Here is a 23,748-nt window from a genome sequence, read left to right on the forward strand (position 1 = left end):
TATTTAAATCATTTAATACTGCTCTTATGAGGACACTCGAAAAAACAGACATTTGGGTATAATTTGTGTGTGTTATGGTTTGTTCAAGCCCAAAAGAGAACTCGATACTGACGCGCGTCTTTTCTGTGGGTCGCGCGCGCGTGCGTGTGCGTGTGCGTGTGTGTGTGTAATAGGCAGGACTTATAGCGCAGTCTCTTTAGTCTTGGCGCGCTTAAAAGCATTCACATTAATAAGAGCGTGATCATACAATGCTAGTCAACGGGTGACAGAAAAAAACGGATACTGAGTAATTGCGTTAAATATTTTATCGCTTTAAAAAAATTTTTTTTGTTTTTTCACCGCGGTGTGTTGCAGTGGGCAAGTGATGAAACCGGTGTTGCAACTGAACAACGTGTAACACCGGTAACACCGACTACCGTAGCAAGCCTAGTTGACAGTTACTTTAGGTAGTTATTTTATTTTATTTTATATGTAGTCTTTAGACAGAAAATGGCATAATTATTCTCTCTAGGCCAATTCAATTAAGCTTACGAGAAAGTATTGACATTGCACTCTTTAGCAGTTGCACTTGTGCAGTTCTACATAAATATCCCTTTTCCTAAGTTCCGTGGTTCTCCCATTTTTTTAGAGTGCCGTACCCCCTGGAACCCCCTCTCTTCCATTTAGAGTGCAGTCACACCTTTTCCATTAAGTGACATTATTTGCCCCCTTTAATCAATTTTTCCATTTCATTTTTTACCTTTATAATACCTTTAAAAAAAAAATATAATGCTTTAAATAAAACAATGTTCATTAAAGGGATAGTTCACCCAAAACTGAAAATTCTGTCAGTATTTACTCACCCTCATGTTGTTCCAACACGAATTAAGATATTTTTGATGAAATCTGAGAGCTGGATCACTCCTCCATAATAGTCCATAGGCTTCTTCAGTGATTGAAACTTGCCAGCCCGTAAAGTTATTAAAGACATCGTCAAAATAGTCCAAGTGACTACAGTGGCTCAATCTTAAGTTTATCAAACGACGAGAATACTTTGTGCGCAAAAAAAACGAAAATAACGACTTTATTTCAACTATTCATTTCCTTCTCTGTGGGCCTCGAGTCAGTTCACGTAAGCTTCTGTTGTTGTACATCACACGCATCACCCACATGACCAGCGTCGGCCAATAGTGAGCCTACGTGTGACGTAGCTCTACGGAATCACACTAAGTTGACTGACTCGAGGCCCATAGAGAAGGAAATGAATAGTTGAAATAAAGTCGTTATTTTTGTTTGTTTTTGCGCACAAAAAGTATTCTCGTCGCTTGATAAACTTAAGATTGAGCCACTGTAGTCACTTGGACTATTTTAACGATGTCTTTAAAAGGGTGGTAAACTATGATTTGACTTTTCTAACTTTAAGCTAGTGTGAAATGTTGCTGTTTGAGCATAAACAACATCTGCAAATTTACAACGCTCAAAGTAGAGCCCTGCGCGGGACTGTTTTCTTCATCCCGCTCGCCGAATTTCTGACCATTACCGCCCGCTCCCGCAACGTATGTGTTATACTCTCGCCCGCTCACGCAATATGCATGTCTACTCCTGCCCGCACCCGCAAAACTCTGAGAATTTATTCCCGCACAATAATAGAGATGCATTGATTGTGCCTTCTCCCGTCCCGCAGGAAAAAACACGTATTTGTATTGCTATTATTAAAGAGATTCATGGGGTTGTTTGTTTCGTTTCCCTGGCCTGCATGTATTCTGACGCACTGACCACTTTGACCGGGGAGAACAGAGCAGGTGTGTCGCCTCAACCCAGACGTGCCGGATTTGTGCCCATTGTAGATCAATATTTTTGCACATTTGTCTCAATGAACAAAGTCCAGTTCCTTTCCATCTTTATCACAATTGAGAAACTTCTCCAAATGTCAGACTTGCCTTGCTTAGGTTTTGTGCTGTAAATACCTCGTTTGAGGTTCTTTTCCACATCATTTATTGACATCATATCGCTAGGCTACCTCCCGATCCCGCAGTTCTTTTTTTAGCTGCCCATTCCCGCCCGCAGCAAAGTTCAAACCGCCCGCTCCCGCGAGATTTACATTGGGTCCCGCGGGACCCGGCGGGACTCAATCCCAATGCAGCCCTCTAGCTCAAAGTTCAAAGCAAAGGGAGATATTTGCTTTTAAAGAAAAGGACTACATAGGGATGGGAATCGAGAACCAGTTCTTCTTCAGAACCGGTGCCCAGTGAACCGATTCCTTGGAACCGTTAGCATGCTTGCTTAACGATTCCTCTTATCGGTTCCACTCGTTGCAAATGTGTCATGACGTCACACACGCGCTACGTTGTTTTGGTTATATTTCACGCGAAAAGACGACAATACGGTCACATGCAACACTTGTAAAATTTCAATTTCATCAAAGGGAACTACCTCCAATATGCAGAAACATTTGGCCACACAGCATGCAATTCATTTGACGCGAGTGTGAGTAATTAAAAATGCTCCAACTACTTTAAAAGCCTACATCTGGGCACATTTCGGCTTTTATGAACAACCTGGTAAGCACGACCTGGAGAAGAGACAGTGCGTGTGCGCTCATGTCACGCACAAATAGAATATGCTGGAGGTAATACCACTAACTTGAAATACCACGTTAGCCGTGTTCACTCGAGCTGTTATAACGCCTGCAGAGTCTGACTGCTTTAGAGTAAGCATGAGCTCCAATATCACCAGGATCCGCAGCCAAAAACAAATCCACCCGCCCTAATGTTATCTGATTTAGGTATCTCCACCCGATGGTCAAATTACAAGTATTCTGTGTTGTTACGCGTGATTATAAATGGATGATCGTCTTCAACAACGGACTCGTTGACGGATGCGCGCGTCTCAGGGTAACATTATACACTGATGAATGAGCGCTGCTTTTAAATGAACATTTCTTTAAAACAAAATTGATTTGACAGAATTTCATTTTCTTAATGGCATAAACAGACTTTAGTCCCATGAAACTTTAACTGGAATGTCACTGTTTCTGTCACTGCGACTTCCCGAACATGCGAACACACACACACATCACTTTTGAAGTAAAATTGAATATTGGATGCAGTGCATCGTAATGCATCGAGATATCGAATTGAACTGAATCGACATAATCGTAATCGAACCATGAGACCAGTGTAGGTTCAAACTAGAGGATGACACGGGAGTGGATTTTCACTCCTGTCCCGTCCCACTCCCATAGAAAGAAATCTTGTCCCGTCCCACTCCCAGACCAAAGTTTAAAAAATAATTCCATCCCATCCCGCTCCTGGTAAATTGACTCCCAATCCCATCCCGCTCCTGTTTAAACTGACTCCCGCTCCTGTACCGCTCCCATATACGGCAATTTTCGCTTGATGAACGAAGCGATGCTTGCCTGATTCTTTCCCGAATTTGCCTTGCAAGTGTGCTTCTTCAGACCGCTCGTCCCTGAATCACTTGCGTACTTGACTAAGACTAAGCATGTCTTACAAGCAGCGTACATTGTGCTATCACCGTCACATTCTACTCTCATAAACTTAATTAATATTTCAGACTTTCCGACCAGTTCTGTGAACTTAATAGACATGTCATTACTTCTGACTTTGCGCTGTAAATCATTTTTTGCCACATCGACTTCTCCGCGGCTGTTAGCTCCCTCCATCACTGCTCTTTGAATTTCGGCGGTAAGCCGTGACAAAAAGCACTGATGGCTTCTGGGACGGCTGGGTCGTGTAGTTATTTTTTAATTGCGTTACATTGTAGGCGTATTAAAAGGAAACTACAAAATGATGCATTTACTTTTTTCTTTTTTTGTCGTCTTTACTATTGGTTGATTCCCGCTCCCGTCTGCTCCCGTTAACCATTTATCCTGTACCGTCCAAATCCCGTGATTGATAGCAAAGATGACTCCCATCCTGCAGGAATCCCACGGGAATCCCGTGACCCGTGGGATTCCCGAAAAAATGTCAGCCTCTAGTTCAAACCACTAATAGGCTACTCTGTGCTGTGTCTTCTAAGATATTAAAGTGAGTTAATACAAAAAAACACATTTGTACTTATTCCCTCACCCAATGAGAATCGATAAGGAATCGAATCGATAAGCAATATCGATAATGGAAATCAGAAGTGTTAAATTCTTATCAATTCCCATCCCTAGGACTACAACAAACGGCTGGTAGGGACTAAACGACATCCCTCCCGGGTTTAGTGACATCAGCAACCCTAAAATGTACATAAACCCCACCCCCGGGAACACGCAGTCCATGTTGTGAAGAGGAAAAGTTGTTGTATGAGAGTGTATTTGTGAGTCAGCTCAAACTTTAGCATCCTTTTCACATGCAATAGAAAGTCACTCTGTGTGCATCTCACAACAGTTCCTATACGAGCGATTTCTAGATTAACATGCAGAATATCCTAATTGAAGATATTTAACTCCACATCAGCAACAAATTCATCAACTAACCATTCAGAGACGTCCTGTTGCATTCTACATGTTGTCACTTCTTGAGTGTCTCCATCTTTGTCTGACTCCGTTTTAACATTAAAGGCAGAGCAGTTTCTGTCATTTTAGTGTGTCTGCATGAGGTAATCGCTCTGCTAACACACAAGAGCTCTTGAAACCCCGCCCTTTGGCGCAGCTCATTTGCATTTAAAGGGCCAGGCACAAAACGGTGCGTTTTTGCAAAGCCTCAAAATGTGACAACTTTAACATGCTATATAAAAATATCTGTGGGGTATTTTGTGCTAAAACTTCACACACACACTCTGGGGACATCAGAGATTTATTTCACATCTTGTGAAAATGCCACTTTAATAACTTTTCGGGACTGGCAAGTTTCAATCCCTGAAGAAGCCTATGGACTAGTATGGATGAGTGATCCAGCTCTCAGATTTCATCAAAAATATCTTAATTCGTGTTCCAAAGATGAACAAAGGTCTTACGGGGTTGGAACAACATGAGGGTGAGTAAATACTGACAGAATTTTCATTTTTGGGTGAACTATCCCTTTAAATATGCAATGTTAAAAAAGAAAAAAATATTTGCTGCATTTAACTGTTGTTCGTAAGTGTAATTCATGTATTTTGAAGCTGCAGCTTCATTCTTATGCAAAATAAATAGGATCTGTATTCTTCAGACTTTCATTTTTCCGCACTTACACTTTTGGCATGGTTTTTGCGCTCAAATGCGGCCAAAAGCACAGCATGCCTGTGAACAGCAATTTGCAACTGAAATCAATAGAGGCAGGAACTGTAAAAGAGATTAATTGTGTAAAATAAAACTGTGTATAAAAATAAACTGTTGCAAATGTCTAAATGACTTCTTGTGTGCATGACGCAAAAAAGTTCCCGAAATAACCCGATTTGTACAGTTGCGTCTTTCTTTTACCTGCGCTTCCAGCTCACGATTCTCACTCAACTGAGTTTTGCAAGCACGAAGAGGAGGGTGGGTCCACCTTCATGTAGCCAATCAAAAGAGCTTCTCGCTGTCACTCGATTTACTCTGATTGGTTCAATAAACACGCCAGTCTCCAGAACACATCTTTATCTTCATTTGTCTCAGAAATGTTCTCATTGCTCAAATGGTACTTTTAATGTACTTAAATTAACAAAGCTGGAAGCACAGGTAAAAGAAAGACGCAACTGTACAAATCGGGTTATTTCGGAAACTTTTTTCCTCACAAGTCATTTAGACATTTGCAACAGTTAATTTTTTTACACAAAGTTTGATTTTACACAATTAATCTGTTTTGCAGTTCCTGCCTCTGTTGTTTTTGCTTGTAAATTGCTGTTCACAGGCCAGCAGTGCTTTTGGCTGCATTTGTGCGCAAAAACCGTGCCAAAAGTGTAACTGCAGAAAAATGAAAGTCTGAAGAATACAGATCTTATTTATTTTGCGTTAGCATGAAGCTGCAGCTTCAAATACATGAATTACACATATGAATAACAGTTAAATGCTGCAAATATCTTTTCCTTACACTTGAAAGGCGATTTACACCTTTACAAATCTTCTCTTGCACATGCAAATTTATTTTACATTTGCAATCTTATGTACACTTTCACAAATCTTACCCTGCGCATGCGATTCTGTCATCATTTTACCTTCATATCTTTGAGTCATTCATCATTGAATCTCACGATTCGTTAAAAGCCACATATTTCGTTGCAAAATAGAGCAATAAGCCTGACAATGCTGTTTTAAATGTAGTACATCACTTAATGTTACCCTTTTTTTTTTTTTTACTGTTGTATGAAATCAAGGTCACATTTGAAATCGTGTGGATATTCGGGAAACATTGCATTCTTGCTCGTATATGATCAATATTAAAAACACTGCTTGATATCAGCCTGCATTTTGATCGCAGATTTAGGCTACGTTTACACATCACCGGGTATTTAGAGAAACGAATATTCCCTCCCCCCTCCGTTTTCAACAACATAGTGCACACAACCCGCATAAATATGCCGCGAGCGCCATCATAACTATGCCAAACCTATGGGCGGCAGTGTAGGGAGAAGGATAAAGCCATGCAAGCCAATCAGAATCCTTAGAATCGACTAGAGAGAATCTAAAACCCCGTTTCTCCCAGTTGACACGGCAAAACATAACCGGCGTTTTCAAAAATCTCCCCTTTGGCCGGAGTTTTTAGAAATAATCGTTTTCTGTGATAAAAACGGGGTTTTCGTGTAAATGAGAGGCCAAACAGTGTAAACGGGGCCTTAGTCGCACAAACAGCGCAAGCGACTCGTGACGGAACACAGACCGACTGAATGACACTTTAAAGTCCCTGTAAAGGCAATTCTAAAAAAAAAAATTCTAAACGCATTATAAATGTTAGAAATGTATTGCTAAAACATATTACAAAGACTGTGAACTGTGGAGTTAGACCATTAAACAGTTTTTCTTGATTGCTGTGTTCCTGTTTTTTTGGGCGGGGCTAAAACGGGGACTCGATGATGCACTGGAGCCCCTGAGCTCCTGGACACGCCCCTACTTTATGACGCACTGGAGCCACTGAGGCTGGCCGCTCCCCTAACAATATAAATAGAGCACATTCACATCAGTTTGGAGCTTAATCATGAGTTACTGTCAGTATTATTAGTTACTAAAGCCTACAGTTCGCTAGCTAGCTATGCGTTCGTCACGGAAACGCGTTCTTCCTGGATACGGTCATGTACAAAACATATCGGTGTCTTTATTTACATTTCCGAAAAACGATCACACCAAGAAGAGGTAGATTCATTTTGTGAAGAGCCACTTTGATGGAGAGCTGAGGAAGACTGCAAACACCCTCCTCTGTAGTGATCATTTTACACAGGATAGTTTTATAAACTTTCGTCAGAGACAACTGGGATTCACTGACAATCCGCTGTTACTGGTGAATTGGGCCAAACCGACTATCTCCCGCCTCGGCCTTCATCCTCCCGTCGCGCCGACAATTGGTGAGTGCTTCCCGCGAGTGGGCGTGGTTTCAGTGCAGCCAGCAGACACCACAGTATGTGAGCGGAGTGGAGCGGGTGTGATTTTGAATGGAGTGCGGAGCGAATTTTTTACAAGTCGGAGCGTCGTGGTTTTCACTCGATCCGCAGGACATGAGTGGCTGCGGGAGGTTAGTTCTCAAGCCTACTGAAAATGATCAGGCAACACGATCTCATGAAAGTGCGTATCTATAGCACAAATTTTATTTCTTGTGCCATTTATACACCAAAAATAGTTTTTGCGTGCAAATGAAATGCACTAAACCCCTTGGTTAGGATTAGGGGTGTGAAGTTCATATCATATGCACGCGAAAACTGCGTACCCTAGGCCAGTGGTTCCCAACCTTTTTTTGTCTGAGACCCCCTTTTTCCCAATAAAATATTTTAGGGCCCCCCTTCACATTTAATGATATTATCGCTCTTGTAAGCTTGCAGCAAGGATGACAAAATATGTTGTTTTCAAACAAACGGTATGTTTACTATAACCAGATATGTTTATGCACAAATAATAGCCTATAATATTGAAAATACAAAAACAAAAACAACAGTAGGCCCTTTGTAATTTAAAAACGTAAGCCTAGGAGAAGCCTATATATTGGCCCTATTTGAAATGCAAAACCAAAAATATTCCCACTGGTGTGTAGGTAAAAAAAGAAAGAATACAGGCTATTACTAAATGACTGCTGTCTGGGGCCTCAATACTTGCACGTTATTTGTGAGGCTTTATCAATGTGAGGCTTTATCAAGGTGAGGGTTTATTTTTTACGTTTTTGGCGCTTTAGCGAGCGATAGTAAACTTGCGTTTATTAACAGAATAATGCGTCTTTCGGAAGAACATTGTAGCCGGAACTACTTCTCTCTGTGTACGTCTATGACGAGTCACGCCGGTTCTGGGCTACTCCGCAGCGGCAGCGATCCGAACGAGTGTAAAATAGTCCCAATGTAAACACTTATTATAGGTGTACCGTGTACCATAGTGGTTCAGGATAAGACAAAAACACGGATTGATGGATTCATGATGAACTCGCTCATTATATAAATTTTGAACAGGAAAAAGTTAAGGACTTTTATTTAATGCTCAATGCTCCAAACTTTTCAAAATATGACGCGACCCCCCACAGAGCTCGCTGAGGCCCCCTTGTGGGCCGCGACCCCCCTGTTGGGAACCAATGCCCTAGGCTATGCAGATAAAAACTATTTTTGGCGTATAAATGGTACGAGAAATTAAATTTGTGCTAGGCTATAGATGCGCACTTTCATGAGATCGAGCTGGATCGGGTGAAAGCAAATTTTAAACAGGTAACACTTATTCACACACGCAATCGCTTTCTCACTAATGCATTGCATTCAAACAAATGTAATCTTACTGTAGGCTACTGTCGGTATTTGATTTCGAATAAGCAGAAATCTGTAAGAAATGTAGCGACCCGTAGATAAAATAACTGATGAAAAAGTAGTTTTTTTACTTCTTTCCAAACAAAATGTGCTCTGCAAAAAGCAGCAATGATATTTAACTTATAATGCTGATAACCATGTAATAAGCATAGCATGTCATAGGAAAAGTTTGCACAATATCTAATAAACCACATTGAAACTATTCTCCTAATGTTTTTTATTAATTTTAATTAATATGCCTATATATTATGATGAGGAGAAATTGTGAGATTTCAAAGCATACTTAAATACTTGATTTGCAATTTCCTCTGGGAACGAAGACGGAGCGGTGTTTCTGATATCATTGAACGAGGAGTGGAGCGGTAAATGGTGAACCCAGAGCGGAGCTGGAGCAGAGTGATTATTAAATGCTTGGAGCGCGGAGGGAAAATTGTTGCCGCTCCACTCCGCTCACATACTCTGGCGGACACGCCCCCAGCGTTTGAGAGCAGAGACTAACTGCTAATTTTTTCAAGATTTTGATAGCTTATTTTATGTACTTGCCGGCTTTTCTTATCATTCAAATTTGGTTGGGTGGCTAATAACACATTTTTCTGTGGTGTGACAAACTCAGAACACATACTTAATTTTGACTTTACAGGGACTTTAATTTAAGTAGAAAATCTCTAATGAAGATCGCTGAATTCCAGCTTGTCTGCGTTTTCAGATCATCCGCGCTTCTTCAGCAGTGTAGAGAGAGCGCGCGCATGGTTGCCAAATACTATTGAAAAGACCGGGTAGAAAATATGTTCTTTTAACAGAAAACCTCTGATTTGGGGTTTAAATTATTGAATTCTGTCATTGGTGGCCACAGCGGATTAAACCGACAATTTCCCATTTCAGACGACAAACTATAGGTTACCTTCTTGTTCTGTACCTCACTTGCCTAGTAAGCATAGTAACGAGCGCGCACGCTATCCTTTTTCTGCTATGACGTGGAGCGCGAGCGCGACGTCATGCACTCATCGCGGCATGAATTTTGAATTAGCCTACATTAGTAACAGTTAATTTTGTTACGGTATGAACTTAATCCTAGGAAAGGCAAAAAAAATATATAAGACTGTTGTAATGAAATCCAACACTTTGTATACCAAATTCAAGGCTTTTAAGTCCTTAATTTGAGATTATCAAATTTAAGACTTTTTCAATGCTTTTAAGACCCACTGGTACCCTGTGAATATTCAGTGCAATAAAATATATTATATATATATATATATATATATATATATTTTTTTTTTTTTTTTGAATGAACAGCTGTTAATACGTCTGTTCAGACTGCGACAAAAATATGCATGCTGTCAATAGGACAGTTATTTTTTGCATGGAGGTGTTATAATCATTCATCCATCACACTGCAAAGTAAACTGTGCATTAAAAAACAAAACATTGGCCTGCACATGTGTGCACGTTGTGTCTAATGACATGGATTCATTGATTCTAATGACATGGATTATGTCTAATGATATTGTGTCTTACATGGATTCAAGGTTTTCTAAACAAAACTTGTCAAAAGATGGAGCAAATCCGATCTTTTGCGAGTCGGGGAGCGCAATGTTCCATGACGCATAACATTCCATTTGTATTAGAGATGAGCGGATGGGCTATTATTTAATCCGCAACCGCATCACAAAACTCATCATCAGTCCGCACCAACGTTTTTTTTTTTAAATCAATTTTCGTAACCGCATCCGCTGACTGTTTTAAGGTCTATGAGCGATGCAAGGCGCTTCTGTCGCGAGGCTAGAAAGCTCTTGGCTGTTCTAGAAAGAAGACTGATCCAATGCAGCAAAGATATTTAAAGGCTAAAGTCCCTAGTATAGCCTATTGGCTATGTTGTATCCCCAGAATATCAGCAGTGAACTCCGTCTCCGATCGGCGCACAGGGATAAAAATAAATAAATAGCCTATAAATAGCCACATCGGCAAACCTTACCTTACCTGACTAGGCTACTGTAGCCTAAAATTTTATCATTTCGTTTTGAATTTTGTTTAAAAGTAGACATTAGGTTTTCTATTTATTTCTCATGTCTGTGAGGCAAGTAGGCCTAGCCTATACGACGAGTTTCAGATCATTTATGAGACGAGCTCCAGTTCACGCGCAAGAGATAGCACCAGCGTTTCCACGTCCTCCTGATTATATGTCTGCTATATTTGCAGCTTATTTATTAATTCCAGGCAATTAGTTAATGAAACAGTGATTAAAATTAAGATACAATTTATACAAAATGAAATTTAATTTAAAGAAAGGCTTTCTACAAAACTAAATTGGTCAAAATCATGTCTGATCCATCTTATGAATCTATCTTACTCATGCCGTTTACTTTTCATATAAATCGACAGATTAAATAAAAAATAACATTATATTATGTAAATATAAATATGGAATATAATTTTTGTAACTAAGACATGTTGGAAAAGGTGTTCATCTTTCATTTTCAATGTGAACATAATGTATTCTTCTGAAAATTATGAATTCAATGCGAATGTATCTGAGAATATTCTTAAATAAGGAAATCTATTCAGTGATTGGTTCATGGCAAATTACTGCTTGATGAAAATTTGACAATCAAATTGTGCTCGTTTCTTTTTTTTTCCGGATATAGCAGACAATATTTAAGGGGTATATAAACAAATAATGATTTGTTTAGGGCTACTGTAGAAACATGGATGCGCAATATGGCTATTTTTGACCCGCGGTGTATGTAGACAGAAATGGCTCATTCCAAGGTAATAAAAACATAATGGTTCACAGAGGTGGAAAGAGTAATAAAATATTCTACTCAAGTAAAAGTACTACTACTTCAATGAAATTTTACTTAAGTACAAAAGTACCGGTCTAAAAATCTACTCAAGTAAAAGTTACTTTTTTAACAGTGGGGGGTGGGTGAACAGTGGGGGGACTCTCCCGTGTAGGGTTGTAATGGTATGAGATTTTTACAGTATGATCACGCTCAGAAAATATCACGGTTTACAGTATTAATCAATTATTAAATTACGGTTATTATTATTATCATCATCAGTTAAAATGACAGTTAAATGAAAGAAAAGAGTTTTTTGGGTTGAACAAATGCTTTTATTAGAACAAACTTGAAACCATTTGTTTGTTTTGTTTATTAAAATTTCAGTAGAACATGTCTAATCAATTAAATTCAATAATTGATAATGAATTAGATTAACAACTCATTTTAACATTAATAATTTATTAGATTTTTTAAGAATAATATAGTCCTATGAAATGTATTTTATTCAGAAAATGTATGTTTCTTTTTATGATTTAATCCAAATATATTATCAAAAACGGTGGCAATCAAATGAAAATTTAAACTTGTGTCCTTTTATTTTTTTGGGGAAGAGCTGCAAAAAACAGATTTACTAAATTAAACCATGGACAAAAAATATATGCCTTAATTAATGTTTAAATAAATCGTATTATTGTTGTTCTTATTATTATTATGAGAAGTACGTTCTATTGTATGCCTACAATAGTAATACATTTCTGTCATAATTTCTCCTAGTTAAACCAAACATTTATTTTGACGGGTTGTGAAAAGTAATCCCCGAGTGATGGTCCGCCGTTTTGAGCAGGAACATGCTGCACAGTGCTCTGGCATCTACTGCTGCAACGCAAAAAGGAGTATGACCGGTTTAAGATGGCGGCCGCATTTCTTGCGCCACATCGGCCAATAGGGCATCTAGTCTCTATATGATGTCTATGTGTTCATGTATTCATGTACTCAAATTGTTTGTGAGACGCTGAAAACACCACGCGTACTTGAGTATGTAGTAGACAAAGTGGAGCAGCTCATTCACACAGATTCACAGAAACGCAGAACAAGTAGGTTATACATTTACATAGCAGTATTTTTGCACTTAAATATTCACAAACTATGTCACGATTGGATTTATTGCACAGTTTTACTTTCCATGCATTCATCCATCCATCATTTTGCATGTTTTAGCCTACGTGGCATCTGCGTTATACAAATTCCATTTTCATGACTGGATTCCGGGATTCCCTCTGCATCACGTAAATCATTCATCCTTACGTTATAATCGGGACATACCTTTATCTGCAGGAGGGATGGTGTCCTATGTAGCCTCCTTTTGCAGCCACTTTGTGTCCACATTTTTTGCAAATTGGATATCAATCCTCGAGGACAACCACACTTTTTTCTACATCCAAAGTATTTCCATACTGGCCATAATTCGCTTCATAAAAATTCGAGGGTGCTTCGCTTTCAGCTTCAGCTGGGTCTGCGTCACCTTTTTTGCATGTTTGTTCTTCCGCCCTTCAATCAATGCAGTAGTTTCCGGAGTGTGATTTTTTTTTCTCCCTTGTATTATTATTTTTTACTCAGTAACGGATATGATTTCAAATGTAAAAATCACAGATTTTAAAAACTACTTAAAAAAAGTAGAAGTACACAAAAAAACGACTCAATTACGTAACGCGAGTAAATGTAAAAGTACACAAAAAACGACTCAATTACGTAACGCGAGTAAATGTAATTCATTACTTTCCACCTCTGATGGTTCATTATGTAAGGTCTTTATACACCACTGAAAACAGTTATGCATTTTATATTGCATTTCTGCCAACAGATCCTCATGAATATTACACAATCCACCTTTAAAAAATAAATAAAAATAAAATAAATTTCTATACCTCTGTGTGTTGAACTGATAAAAATTATATGATCATAATCCATGACAAAAATCTATTATAAACTAGATTATCGCCTAGTCGCCTTTGGCTTGCTTAGAATAATACCTCAACCACAATAATACTTTTACCGCTGTCATCCCCGCAGCGGTAAAATTGTGTGTGTGTGGGAGGGGGGGGGGGGGGTATTTGCTGCCTTTTACCACTAAGAGGTGCTACAATCAGACTTTTAAAAGTGTCAGTTTATTCTCGCTATTGCGTAATCTGACACGGAACGTTGAGAACTGGTAGCAGATCAATTCAAGTGATGTGATTTTGGAATTTGTTTAAATACAAATACTGAAATTACAGTACACATTTAGAACTGAAAAAAATGTCTATTATTGCATCAAATTTAGGCAAAGTAGGCTAAAAGTTAACATTGTGTGCACATTTTTTCTATAGCTAGAAAGGCAATGCATGTAAAGGTTATGTGTCTTATACTTAATGTTATTTTAATTTGCCTAGATTTATGAACTGAAACATAACTGAAATAAATTTAAATAAATTATCATAAAATTAAAACATTGTTGTCAGGACTTGCTAGCCGATGTTAGTCGGCAGCATTTGTGTTTTAGGATTAATTAAGAATTAAATAGGTTTACAATAGCAATAAGAAAATAGGTTTTCTTATCTTATCAATTATTAGCATAATTTTCTTTAATAATGAAAACAATTCAACATAAATTTGCTACATTCCAGTAGAGCCTCTGTTGCGCTGCACTCTGGGTTACACGCTGCACAGACGACAAAACCCGAAGGTGCTGCTGAAGGAGATTATCAGCCAAAAATCGCACCAGAAAATGAAGATGAGCTCATCTTTAATATGCTAAATTATTGTTTTGTGAATAATTCACGAAATTGAGATGATTGACAGTGATACCCGGCCATTGCAACCAAAGAATCTTAGAAAACAGATTTGTGACACTTTAAATTTGCATTGACAGAGAAATTGCATCTTTGTTGAGTACAATTAACACCATACAAAATGAAAATGGTACAAAGCAACAAATTAACCCTCTGAGGTTAATATCTTGCTTTTTTTTCTTAGTGCAAAAGAAACTCAAAATACTCTGTTGATTTTGATCTTACATATTAAGTGTTGTACATCATCAGATCCTGATAAGTGTCTTTTTTATGTGGATACTCACAATAAAAACAAAGTGTTGTGCTTTTCGCCAAACAAAGAAAAACAAACATGATGCGCGTTCAGCCTTCTCTCCGTCAGTGAAGTTCATTCTGAAATGCGTCCGAAAATTAACGGTAATTCTGCGAATACTTGTCATACAGGCACGAGTGTTTTTCCATAATGAAGCTTGAACTCCCTTCTTTTAAATGAATTAATTTGTATAAAAAAAAACAAATATTCTGTAAGTAATCTGTATGAAAAGAGAGGTGTCAGTCTTTTTTCTTTCCAGCTCATTTTACCTGATTACGCGTTAATGTGCCACGCCCACGGAGAGCGCGCGGTATTCAAACGCAAATGATCTAAGGCAAGCCATGCAAACACCCACCAGCTGGTTTATAAAACACATCGTTTTTAGTAAGTATCTTACTACCGCTGTGTACACAGTATTATTTCTCACAGCGTAGGGATATGCTATCTAATAACCCTGGAAAATGTACCAGAAGTGCTGGTAGTTTATTTCGAGGAGCAACAGATCCAGCTGATGTAGTAAGTCATTTCTTCTTAAGTCTTGTTCTAATCGCAATATTGAATAATGTCTGTAAACTGCAAAAAGACTGTTTAAATAAGAATTTCGTGTCTGTGTGTAGGTTAAATGATGAATGAACGGCACAGCGCGCTTTGTTTACTACAGTTATACAGCGCGTGTCTGTGCCGTTCATTCTCTCTCGCACCTACATAAGTATACGTTATTTTTACATGAACACATCCAACCCATATTGCTATAGCCTACTAAGATGAGTAAAAATAGACTGAAATATGTTGAAATAAAATGTCTGTATAAGCAACAAACTGCAAATTAACATATATATGCTAATCATACACAATATGTTACAGACTAAATATGAATGTTTAGACAAGATTTTGTGATTAGTTTTGGATAGATTATAAAGTTTTGACTGTAAAAAAAAAAGACTACTGTCACATTAAATAGGTACGCTTTTGTTCACCAATTTCTGCTCATATGTTAAATATATTATAGTAGTATGGTTTGTCAAAAATAAAGTAGGTATATTGAATTATCAACTAAGATGTTATTATAGTGTTTGTTCCAATATTCAAAGTAATGAATACCTTTTTTAAAACGTATGATAAAATGTATACTTTTTACAAACAAAAAAAACTTGAAATATTGTTAAAATTGTAATTGTTGTTGTAATTGTAACCTATTTGTAATTGGTTATAATTTCTAATTGTAAAATATGTATATATAGATAATTTCTTTTGTCCTTGCATTCTTTGGGACCCTGTGACACACCTGTGTGAAATGCTAATTAATATGCAGCTCATTATGTATGTTGCACATTATCCGTCCTTTGTCTTCTCAGGTGTGAACACGCCTGCACGCATATTTGCCTTTCCAAACAAAAGGTGTCTTATCATTTACACAAAACAATACATTAATTTAAATTTTATTAGGCAGGATGATTTTCAGATCATTTTGAATCAAAAATTCTAGGCAACAACACCCATTAGTCAAAAGTCTTGTGGACACATTTAGTATGTGTTTTGTGGCCTTATTTCAGACACTTTAAGTTTTAGTTTTTTCAATAACCACACATAAACATTATTCTCTTAAAAATACAAACATGTACATACATGTTGCTCACATATTACGGTAGCCCCGTTTGTGCTATATAGAGTGAATTTACACCTTTGCCATTAACATGTTTATAAATAACTGAAAAAAGCACAAATGTCAGAATATGTCAGAACACCTCCAGGACCCAGAAAACACCTCAGACCTCAGAGGGTTAAGAACGGGCGTTTTTCTGTGCCTCTTGCAGACGTGCTGGATCTCTTTTTAGCAAGTTTCTTTTGTCTCCCTCACTGCTCGCGCCGGGTCCCTCTCGATATTAAATTTTTCAGTGTAGAAACACATCATACAGCTGATAATACAGTATATGTCGCTGCGCGTCATCCACACCAATTACAAAAAATAGCAAACAAATGATTTAGCAGACACAGAATGCCTTGTTGAATTCACCTTACAATAAAACTAGGTTGATTGTGAATAAAACAGCTCCTTCCAAATATATTTATTCTGTCTTTTGGCAAAATGTTTTGTTGCAGCTGATTTCCATAAAATTCAGATGACTTTATTAATCTAATAGAATGTCTGGGAATCTAATAGAATGTCTGGGAATCCTAACATTGCGGTGCGGTGGATTCATTTATGATGTCATGAGCAATCCAGTTCTTCATTATAGATCTGTCACTTAATCGTTGTGACAGACATGCAACTGAAGAGGGTGAGAGACAGCAGACCTCAACTTAAGGTTTGCTTTCTTTCACTGATAAATGAGTGCCCAGTCTTGGGATCGTCTCTTTCACTAATGAAGCTCTTAATTTAGGACTTCTGTGTGTTGTATTTATCGAGTTCACAGTGTGCTCCATCTTCCAAATCATAAGGAATACACATGCTCACTACTGAGGACAGATTAGAGTATTTTTGAATCTTTCAGGCATTGGATATATTTAGACCTTTATGACACTGACCTCCTCAAACATGTTCTTCCTGAAGTGCAGCTCCTCCATGAGACTCTGGCAGCGGTTCTCCAGATCCACACGCAGCAGAGTTTCATCTGACAGCTGCTTCTTAGCTGAGCTCAGCCCGCCCTCCAGCTGAACGACAGACACACACACACACAACCAATGGAAACATGTATGCTGGAAAAGTCACGAAACAATAGACCTTCTGAAGTAAATAATTTGGACAATCCCAGAGTGCATTTGTGGGGATGTGGGTGGTATTTGCCACCTTATACAGTACACATATAATGGAATATATAATATGACCAAGTATTACCAAAAACATTTGCAGTTAAAAAGTACAATTAATTTTTTTCTGAAAATGCCTGATCGTTCCGCTAGAGAAGACATTATTCGCCGGCTGGGGTCATGTGGAGTCCTTCGAAACTGGAATTTGGATGTCAAAAATGGTCTGTTGAGCACATTCACTTGACCTCTCGGTTTGAGCATGAAGATTAGGGTTGGCCATTAACACAAATTTCAGTTTGATTTCGATTCACAAGCTTGCGATTCAATATTTTGATTAATATCTCTAGTACAGTCCATACATTTTTCAAGAAAAAAAATCTGTTAACTTACAACCCATTTGTATACAAACATTAAAATTAAAGTTTTTATAATAATGTTTGAGTCAAAAGACAAGTTTACATGGATACATTTAGATTATGAAAATTAGTGCAATTTTATTTCAAATTATGAATGATCTGTTTATATGAACCATAAACGTTACAAACAATTCACATATTTGTTTACATGCACTGAAGTTGTTTGGAAAACATGTATAATGCACATGCTAAGTGGCCATGCTCAGATCCAATTAAACATATATTTGACCCTTTACGGCACTAGACACAGAACGCCCGCAGTTACGCGCTGGTTAGGAAATATGTGAAATAAATTGGGCTGCCCGTGCACAACTAAATTTTTCTAGTTGACAAGTAATAGTTCATTTAAGCCATTAGTCTAATCGCATATTTATATTAATTTAATTACTTAAATATATATATATAGGAGAAAATACTAAGCCATAATGAGCGTTATCGTAATATTGTCTACATTCCGCATATCAAGCGCATGCATAAAGCTTGCCACAAAGAACCGGCAAAAGTAATGTTTAAGCAGCATTATACATTTTAGTGTTTTCTGGCTGCAAAGATACAGTTGGAGATGTTGACGCCAGCTTCGCAGTAGTGAATGCGCCCATAGAGAGAAATGCACACTTCATACGGATTAGACTAGCACCATTTCTTATCGATTTGAATGTTTTTTTTAAAGCATTTCAAGCTTTCTATATGTTCACAGGTCTGTGAGGCAAGTCATTTATACGCTGAGTTTTGGTTAATTTATGAGACGCGCTCCAGTTCACGCGCGGGCGCCTCCGTATCCTATATTGTCTGCTATATTTCGCTTTTTTATTTATTAAATCCAGTCAATTGGTTGATGAAACATTGATTGAAATTAAGATACAATTTTTACAAAACGAAATTCACTTTAAAGAAAGGCTTTCTACAAAACAAAACTTAAATAAGTGGTCAAAATCATGTCTGACCCACTCCAAATGTCTCCTGATATATTGGGCATCTAATGATCTTATTTTACTCATCTCATGTGGTTCCTTTTTCAAATAATCCCCATAGATGAAATAAAAAAAGAACATTATATTATATAAAACAAATATGAAATGTATATTTACGTTTTTAAGTTCTATTTAAAGGTCAGACCACTCCGCTTTTCTCACTTGTGTGGCCTATACATGCATCTGTGCGTGCATATGGGGGAGGGTGCTATTTTCTTATATTATTTTTGCTTGAAATGCCCATCCCTTCTAATGGGTAGCATCAAACTACCCCAATTTGGTCTTTTAGGAGTTTAAATTATTTATTAATTTATTTAATTTTTGTCCTGCTCAGACTTGTATTGGACAAGGTTTAAGTTACATCAGACTTTTTAGGGGATTAAATGTTTATGTTGTCCTCCAAAGTTTACTATTGGACAATGTTTAATTTAACCTTGTGGGCTGCATCAGACTGCTCCACTTTGTTTGTATTTATCTTTGTCTTATATTAAGTATATTAAGCATCGGTATCGGCCGATCACCATGACAAGAAATCGGCTATCGGTATCGGCTGCAAAAATACTGATCGGAGCATCCCTAGGAATGTCATATTACATAACATTATAAAGAGAACACCACTATAATAAATTGAGAATTATTTGGGCATCACAACAGGAGTTAAACATTGACAAGTAGAGCCTGACCGATAGATCGGCCAGTATGAGCCTGTCGCAACACTTTTTGTTTTACAGAACATATAATGTGATAAAATGCTCTGTCCAGCAGAGCGCACTCCATTGTTTACTACTGGGAACCCAGGTCACTGTGGTGACACCAGTCAACTCTTTCACTTCAGTAATAGGTCTCTTTAGACACGATGTAAGATGCGCACTCATTAGCTTCCACTCCACTGACAAGGTATGAAACATGGCTAGCTAGCTAATGTAGCAAATTAGTATGATAAGCTCATTGTGAGATTTAAAGAGGGGTACATTGTTTATTTACTTTATAGTGTTTCACCTGCTGACAACGTAGCACTAAATTACCATTCAACAGACTCAAGCCACCACCGCACTGCTAACTAGTCAGCAACTTACCGTTAAGACACCTGAACAAACCTGTTAAGGCTGGCTGAACAACACCGGATAAGACCGGCACGATGCAACAAAACACAGTTGAACACATTATAATCAGTGATGTTGTTCACACTGGATGCGGCGCAACACGACCGACAAATCTCATTCCGCTTTGTAATGCGCCTCCAGGGTAAATAGCCGTCCACGTCCGGTGTAGACACTGTTAAAGCCCGTTCTGCCTATAACGCTACATTACATCAAGCAATATTCCATTAATTTATATAATTATAACACTTTATATAGGGCCATTTTGCATAATGAGTAGTTTCACGGTTAGTACATTTTGCTGACTATGCATTTCAAATATTTTTTAAGTAAAAGTACTGTACTTATGCAATAAACATGTTTTTATTATGGTATTACTACTTTGGTAAAAGATCTAAGAACTTCCTTCACTGGTAATAGAAGATAAGGTTTTGCCAGTGACTCTTGATATATTTATTGATATTTTTTTATATAACGTAACTAAATTAAAAGGCAAAGTCATGTCTGGGAGCTGAGGAAAAGACGTGCTCTGATTTATAATATCAGTTTGCACGGGGAAGGCCTTTCGTTAATCGAAGTTTTTCCTTTCCAAATAGAAGTTTCTTTAAAAGGAACTTTGATTATGGAAGTTGTTGTTTCCTTTGATTGTACACTTTTATTTTTTCACTTTTTTGTTCTGTGTTCTTTGTGTTACAATGTTAAGGTCACTTGGGATCTTTAATATGATAGTACATCAGAAGATAAATGTCACAACAAGAAATTACTAATTATGAAAATATTTGAGCTAATAACTTCAGAAATATCAGGCACACATATATTTGGAGGGGACTGGAATGTACAGCTGCATCCAACCCTAGACTCTTCAAATCCAGCAAAAAAGATAAATTCTGAATCTCTTTGTGTTACAAAAAATGCTTAAGGAAGCTGGCATGACTGACATATGGAGGGAACTCCACCCAAGTGGGAGGCAATTTACATTTTTCTCCCACCCTCATGTAGTCTATTCAAGGGTTGATTCTTTTTTCATGTTCCAATCAGGCAGGCATAGAATTATAGGTTGTGATATAGGAATTAGAGATGGTTCAGATCATGCAGGAGTTTATTTGAGACTCCATTTGGATGTTCAATCCAAGAACACCGTCTGGACATTATACATTGGGGATCATTTAAGAGGCTAGTGTTCAGAGTATATTAAAAAAGAAATTAAAGAGTACATGACATTTCCTCATTATTATTAAATTCTATCAAGTGTTCTATGGGACACTGCTAAGGCAGTGTTAAGAGGAAAACTGTTGAAGATAGTCAGATTTATCAAACTCACTAAAAACACTGGTACAACAACATATTGAATTAAATAAACCTCAAATTTTAGAAGAAATAAAATAAAGAAAACAACAAATAATAGGGGTGCTCCGATCAGGATTTTTGGGGCCGATCACCGATCCCCGATTACTGGAAGCTGTATCACCCGATACCGATCACCGATTACAGGGTCTATTTGAAGCCTTCTACTGTATTTATCATGTAGCATTATTTATTAAACTATATTTAACATCAATGTACATTAAGTATTACAATTAAGAGAAGACATCATATCATGAATTGACACCTGTGTATTTATTTGCAAGCAACATGTCCAGCATATTAACTTAGCATTAGCAGCCTGTGCTTGGTTATTGGGAACAGCTTAGGGCTTGACAAATACAACTGTCCTGTAGAATATAAAATAAAAAAGATAAAAGACAGAACATATGAGTCTTTAAATTTAGCTTTAGACTACTTTAAACTAAAAACTGCAACAAAAAAGGCTATAGCCAAAATAATGTTGAGTCAGTCAGCCTTCAGATTTTCTAATACACTTAAAAGGACCACAGTTAGTTAAGTGCACAGCAAAAAAAGAAAATACAAATAAAAATACTTCTTAAGCATCAATATTTTGGTAAATTTTTTTTATTGTTTTTTTGCAAGAACCCTTGCAAAATTATTTTAAACAAATTAAGAAAGCCACCACTACTGGTCACACCTATGGTTAGATTGATTCGTTTAGATCCAGTGAAGTCGTGTCCCACCACTGTTTCTAAGGATCGATATTGTCCCCCAACACTTTTTGTAACATTGAGGCACGCACGGATGTAGGCCTACCTAATACAAATAAATAAAACATTTCCAGTTAACTAGCAGAGCATTCATTTAGTTCGCTATTAAATAAGAAATCTAGCGCTAAAATGTAATGTTTTTTACTCGAGCTGAGCACTCGTTGCCATGCGATCAGTTGCATGGATACAGAGCGTTCTCTGTGGCTCGCGTGCAGACTTCACTCAGACACGCGCTTCAATCTATCGCCATAGTGGAGACTCTGTTCATTCCGGCGAACTCACAAAATAAAAAGCACACAAACGTGTCGCTGCTTGATATACTGTAACCACTGATGAACATATTCAGTTTTGATGAGAGAAAAAAAACTATTTGAGTGCAGATTAGAACCCGCAACCTCTGACATGCTATGGAGTGCCGCAGGGATCTGTGTTAGGCCCTTTATTATTCTCAATATATATGCTGCCACTTGGTAATATTCTAAGGAAACATGGAATTAGTTTCCATTTGTTATGCTGATGACACTCAAATATATATTTCATCACGGCCAAATGAATACGCTAAATTATCCAAATTGACAGATTGTGTTAAAGATATAAAAGATTGGATGACGCGTAATTTTCTTTTATTAAATCCAGATAAGACAGAGGTAATACTTATCGGTTCTAAAAACCGTCCACAAAACCTTTCACAGCACGACTTTAACATATTAGGATGCCCTGTTACTTTATCCGCTACAGTAAAAGACCTGGGTGTTACATTAGACTGTAACCTGTCTTTTGTAAAGCATATTTCATGTTACAAAAACAGCCTTTTCCCACCTTAGAAACATTGCCAAGCTACGTAATATGCTATCAGTCTCTGATGCAGAAAAGTTAGTTCATGCATTCATGACCTCGAGACTAGATTACTGTAATGCTTTATTAGCTGATTGTCCTGGATCTTCAATAAACAAGCTACAGTTAGTGCAAAATGCAGCCGCTAGAGTTCTTACTAGATCAAGAAAATATGATCATAACACCGATTTTATCATCACTTCATTGGTTACCTATAAAGTTCCGTATTAAATACAAGGTATTGCTTTTACTTATAAAGTAAATGGTTTAGCTCCAGTCTATTTAACGGATCTTCTATCGCCTTACAATCCATCGCGCTCTTTAAGATCACTAAATTCGAGGCTTCTGGTAAATTCGGCCTCTAGTTCATAAACGCCAGAGGAGAACTGGCCCCCGACTGAGCCTGGGTTCTCCCAAGGTTTTTTTTCTCCATTGGGTCATCTGATGGGGTGTTAGGACACCATTAGGTCACTGGATGGAGTTTTTCGGTTCCTTGCCACTGTTGGCTTTGGCTTGCTCAGTTGGGGATATTCAAATTAATTAACCAATCATACCATTGATCAGCTCTATCAAACTTGGATGTCTTTTTTCCAGTAATAAACAAACATTAAGTTGTTTTGATTGATACTGTGAAGCAGCTTTGATACAATCTGTATTGTGAAAAGCGCTATATAAATATATTTGACTTGGCAAAGGATCTACCGCTAGATCATTTAAGAACTCAAACGTAGTTTGCGGATCGATGGATTTATTTACGGGTTGAACGGAGAGGCTGCACAGTTTGACAAGCGGGCAGCGGCATGGTACAC

The 23,748-nt window shown here is 37.6% G+C and overlaps 2 protein-coding genes across 2 annotated transcripts in view; one reads left to right on the top strand and one right to left on the bottom strand.

Moving 5' to 3' along the window:
* cunh5orf63 (chromosome unknown C5orf63 homolog) overlaps positions 1 to 23,748 on the top strand; it is a 209,283-nt gene that overhangs the window by 158,932 nt on the left and 26,603 nt on the right. The window lies entirely within an intron of this gene.
* Positions 1 to 23,748, bottom strand: part of lmnb1 (lamin B1) — a 105,288-nt gene that overhangs the window by 31,453 nt on the left and 50,087 nt on the right. The window contains 1 exon segment of the mRNA XM_077243440.1: positions 17,301 to 17,426. Within this exon segment, the coding sequence (XP_077099555.1) occupies positions 17,301 to 17,426 (126 nt within the window).

Source organism: Siphateles boraxobius, unplaced genomic scaffold (assembly GCF_051911475.1).
Source record: "Siphateles boraxobius isolate OS27281-9 unplaced genomic scaffold, OSU_SipBor_1 25, whole genome shotgun sequence".
Lineage (NCBI taxonomy): Eukaryota > Metazoa > Chordata > Actinopteri > Cypriniformes > Leuciscidae > Siphateles > Siphateles boraxobius.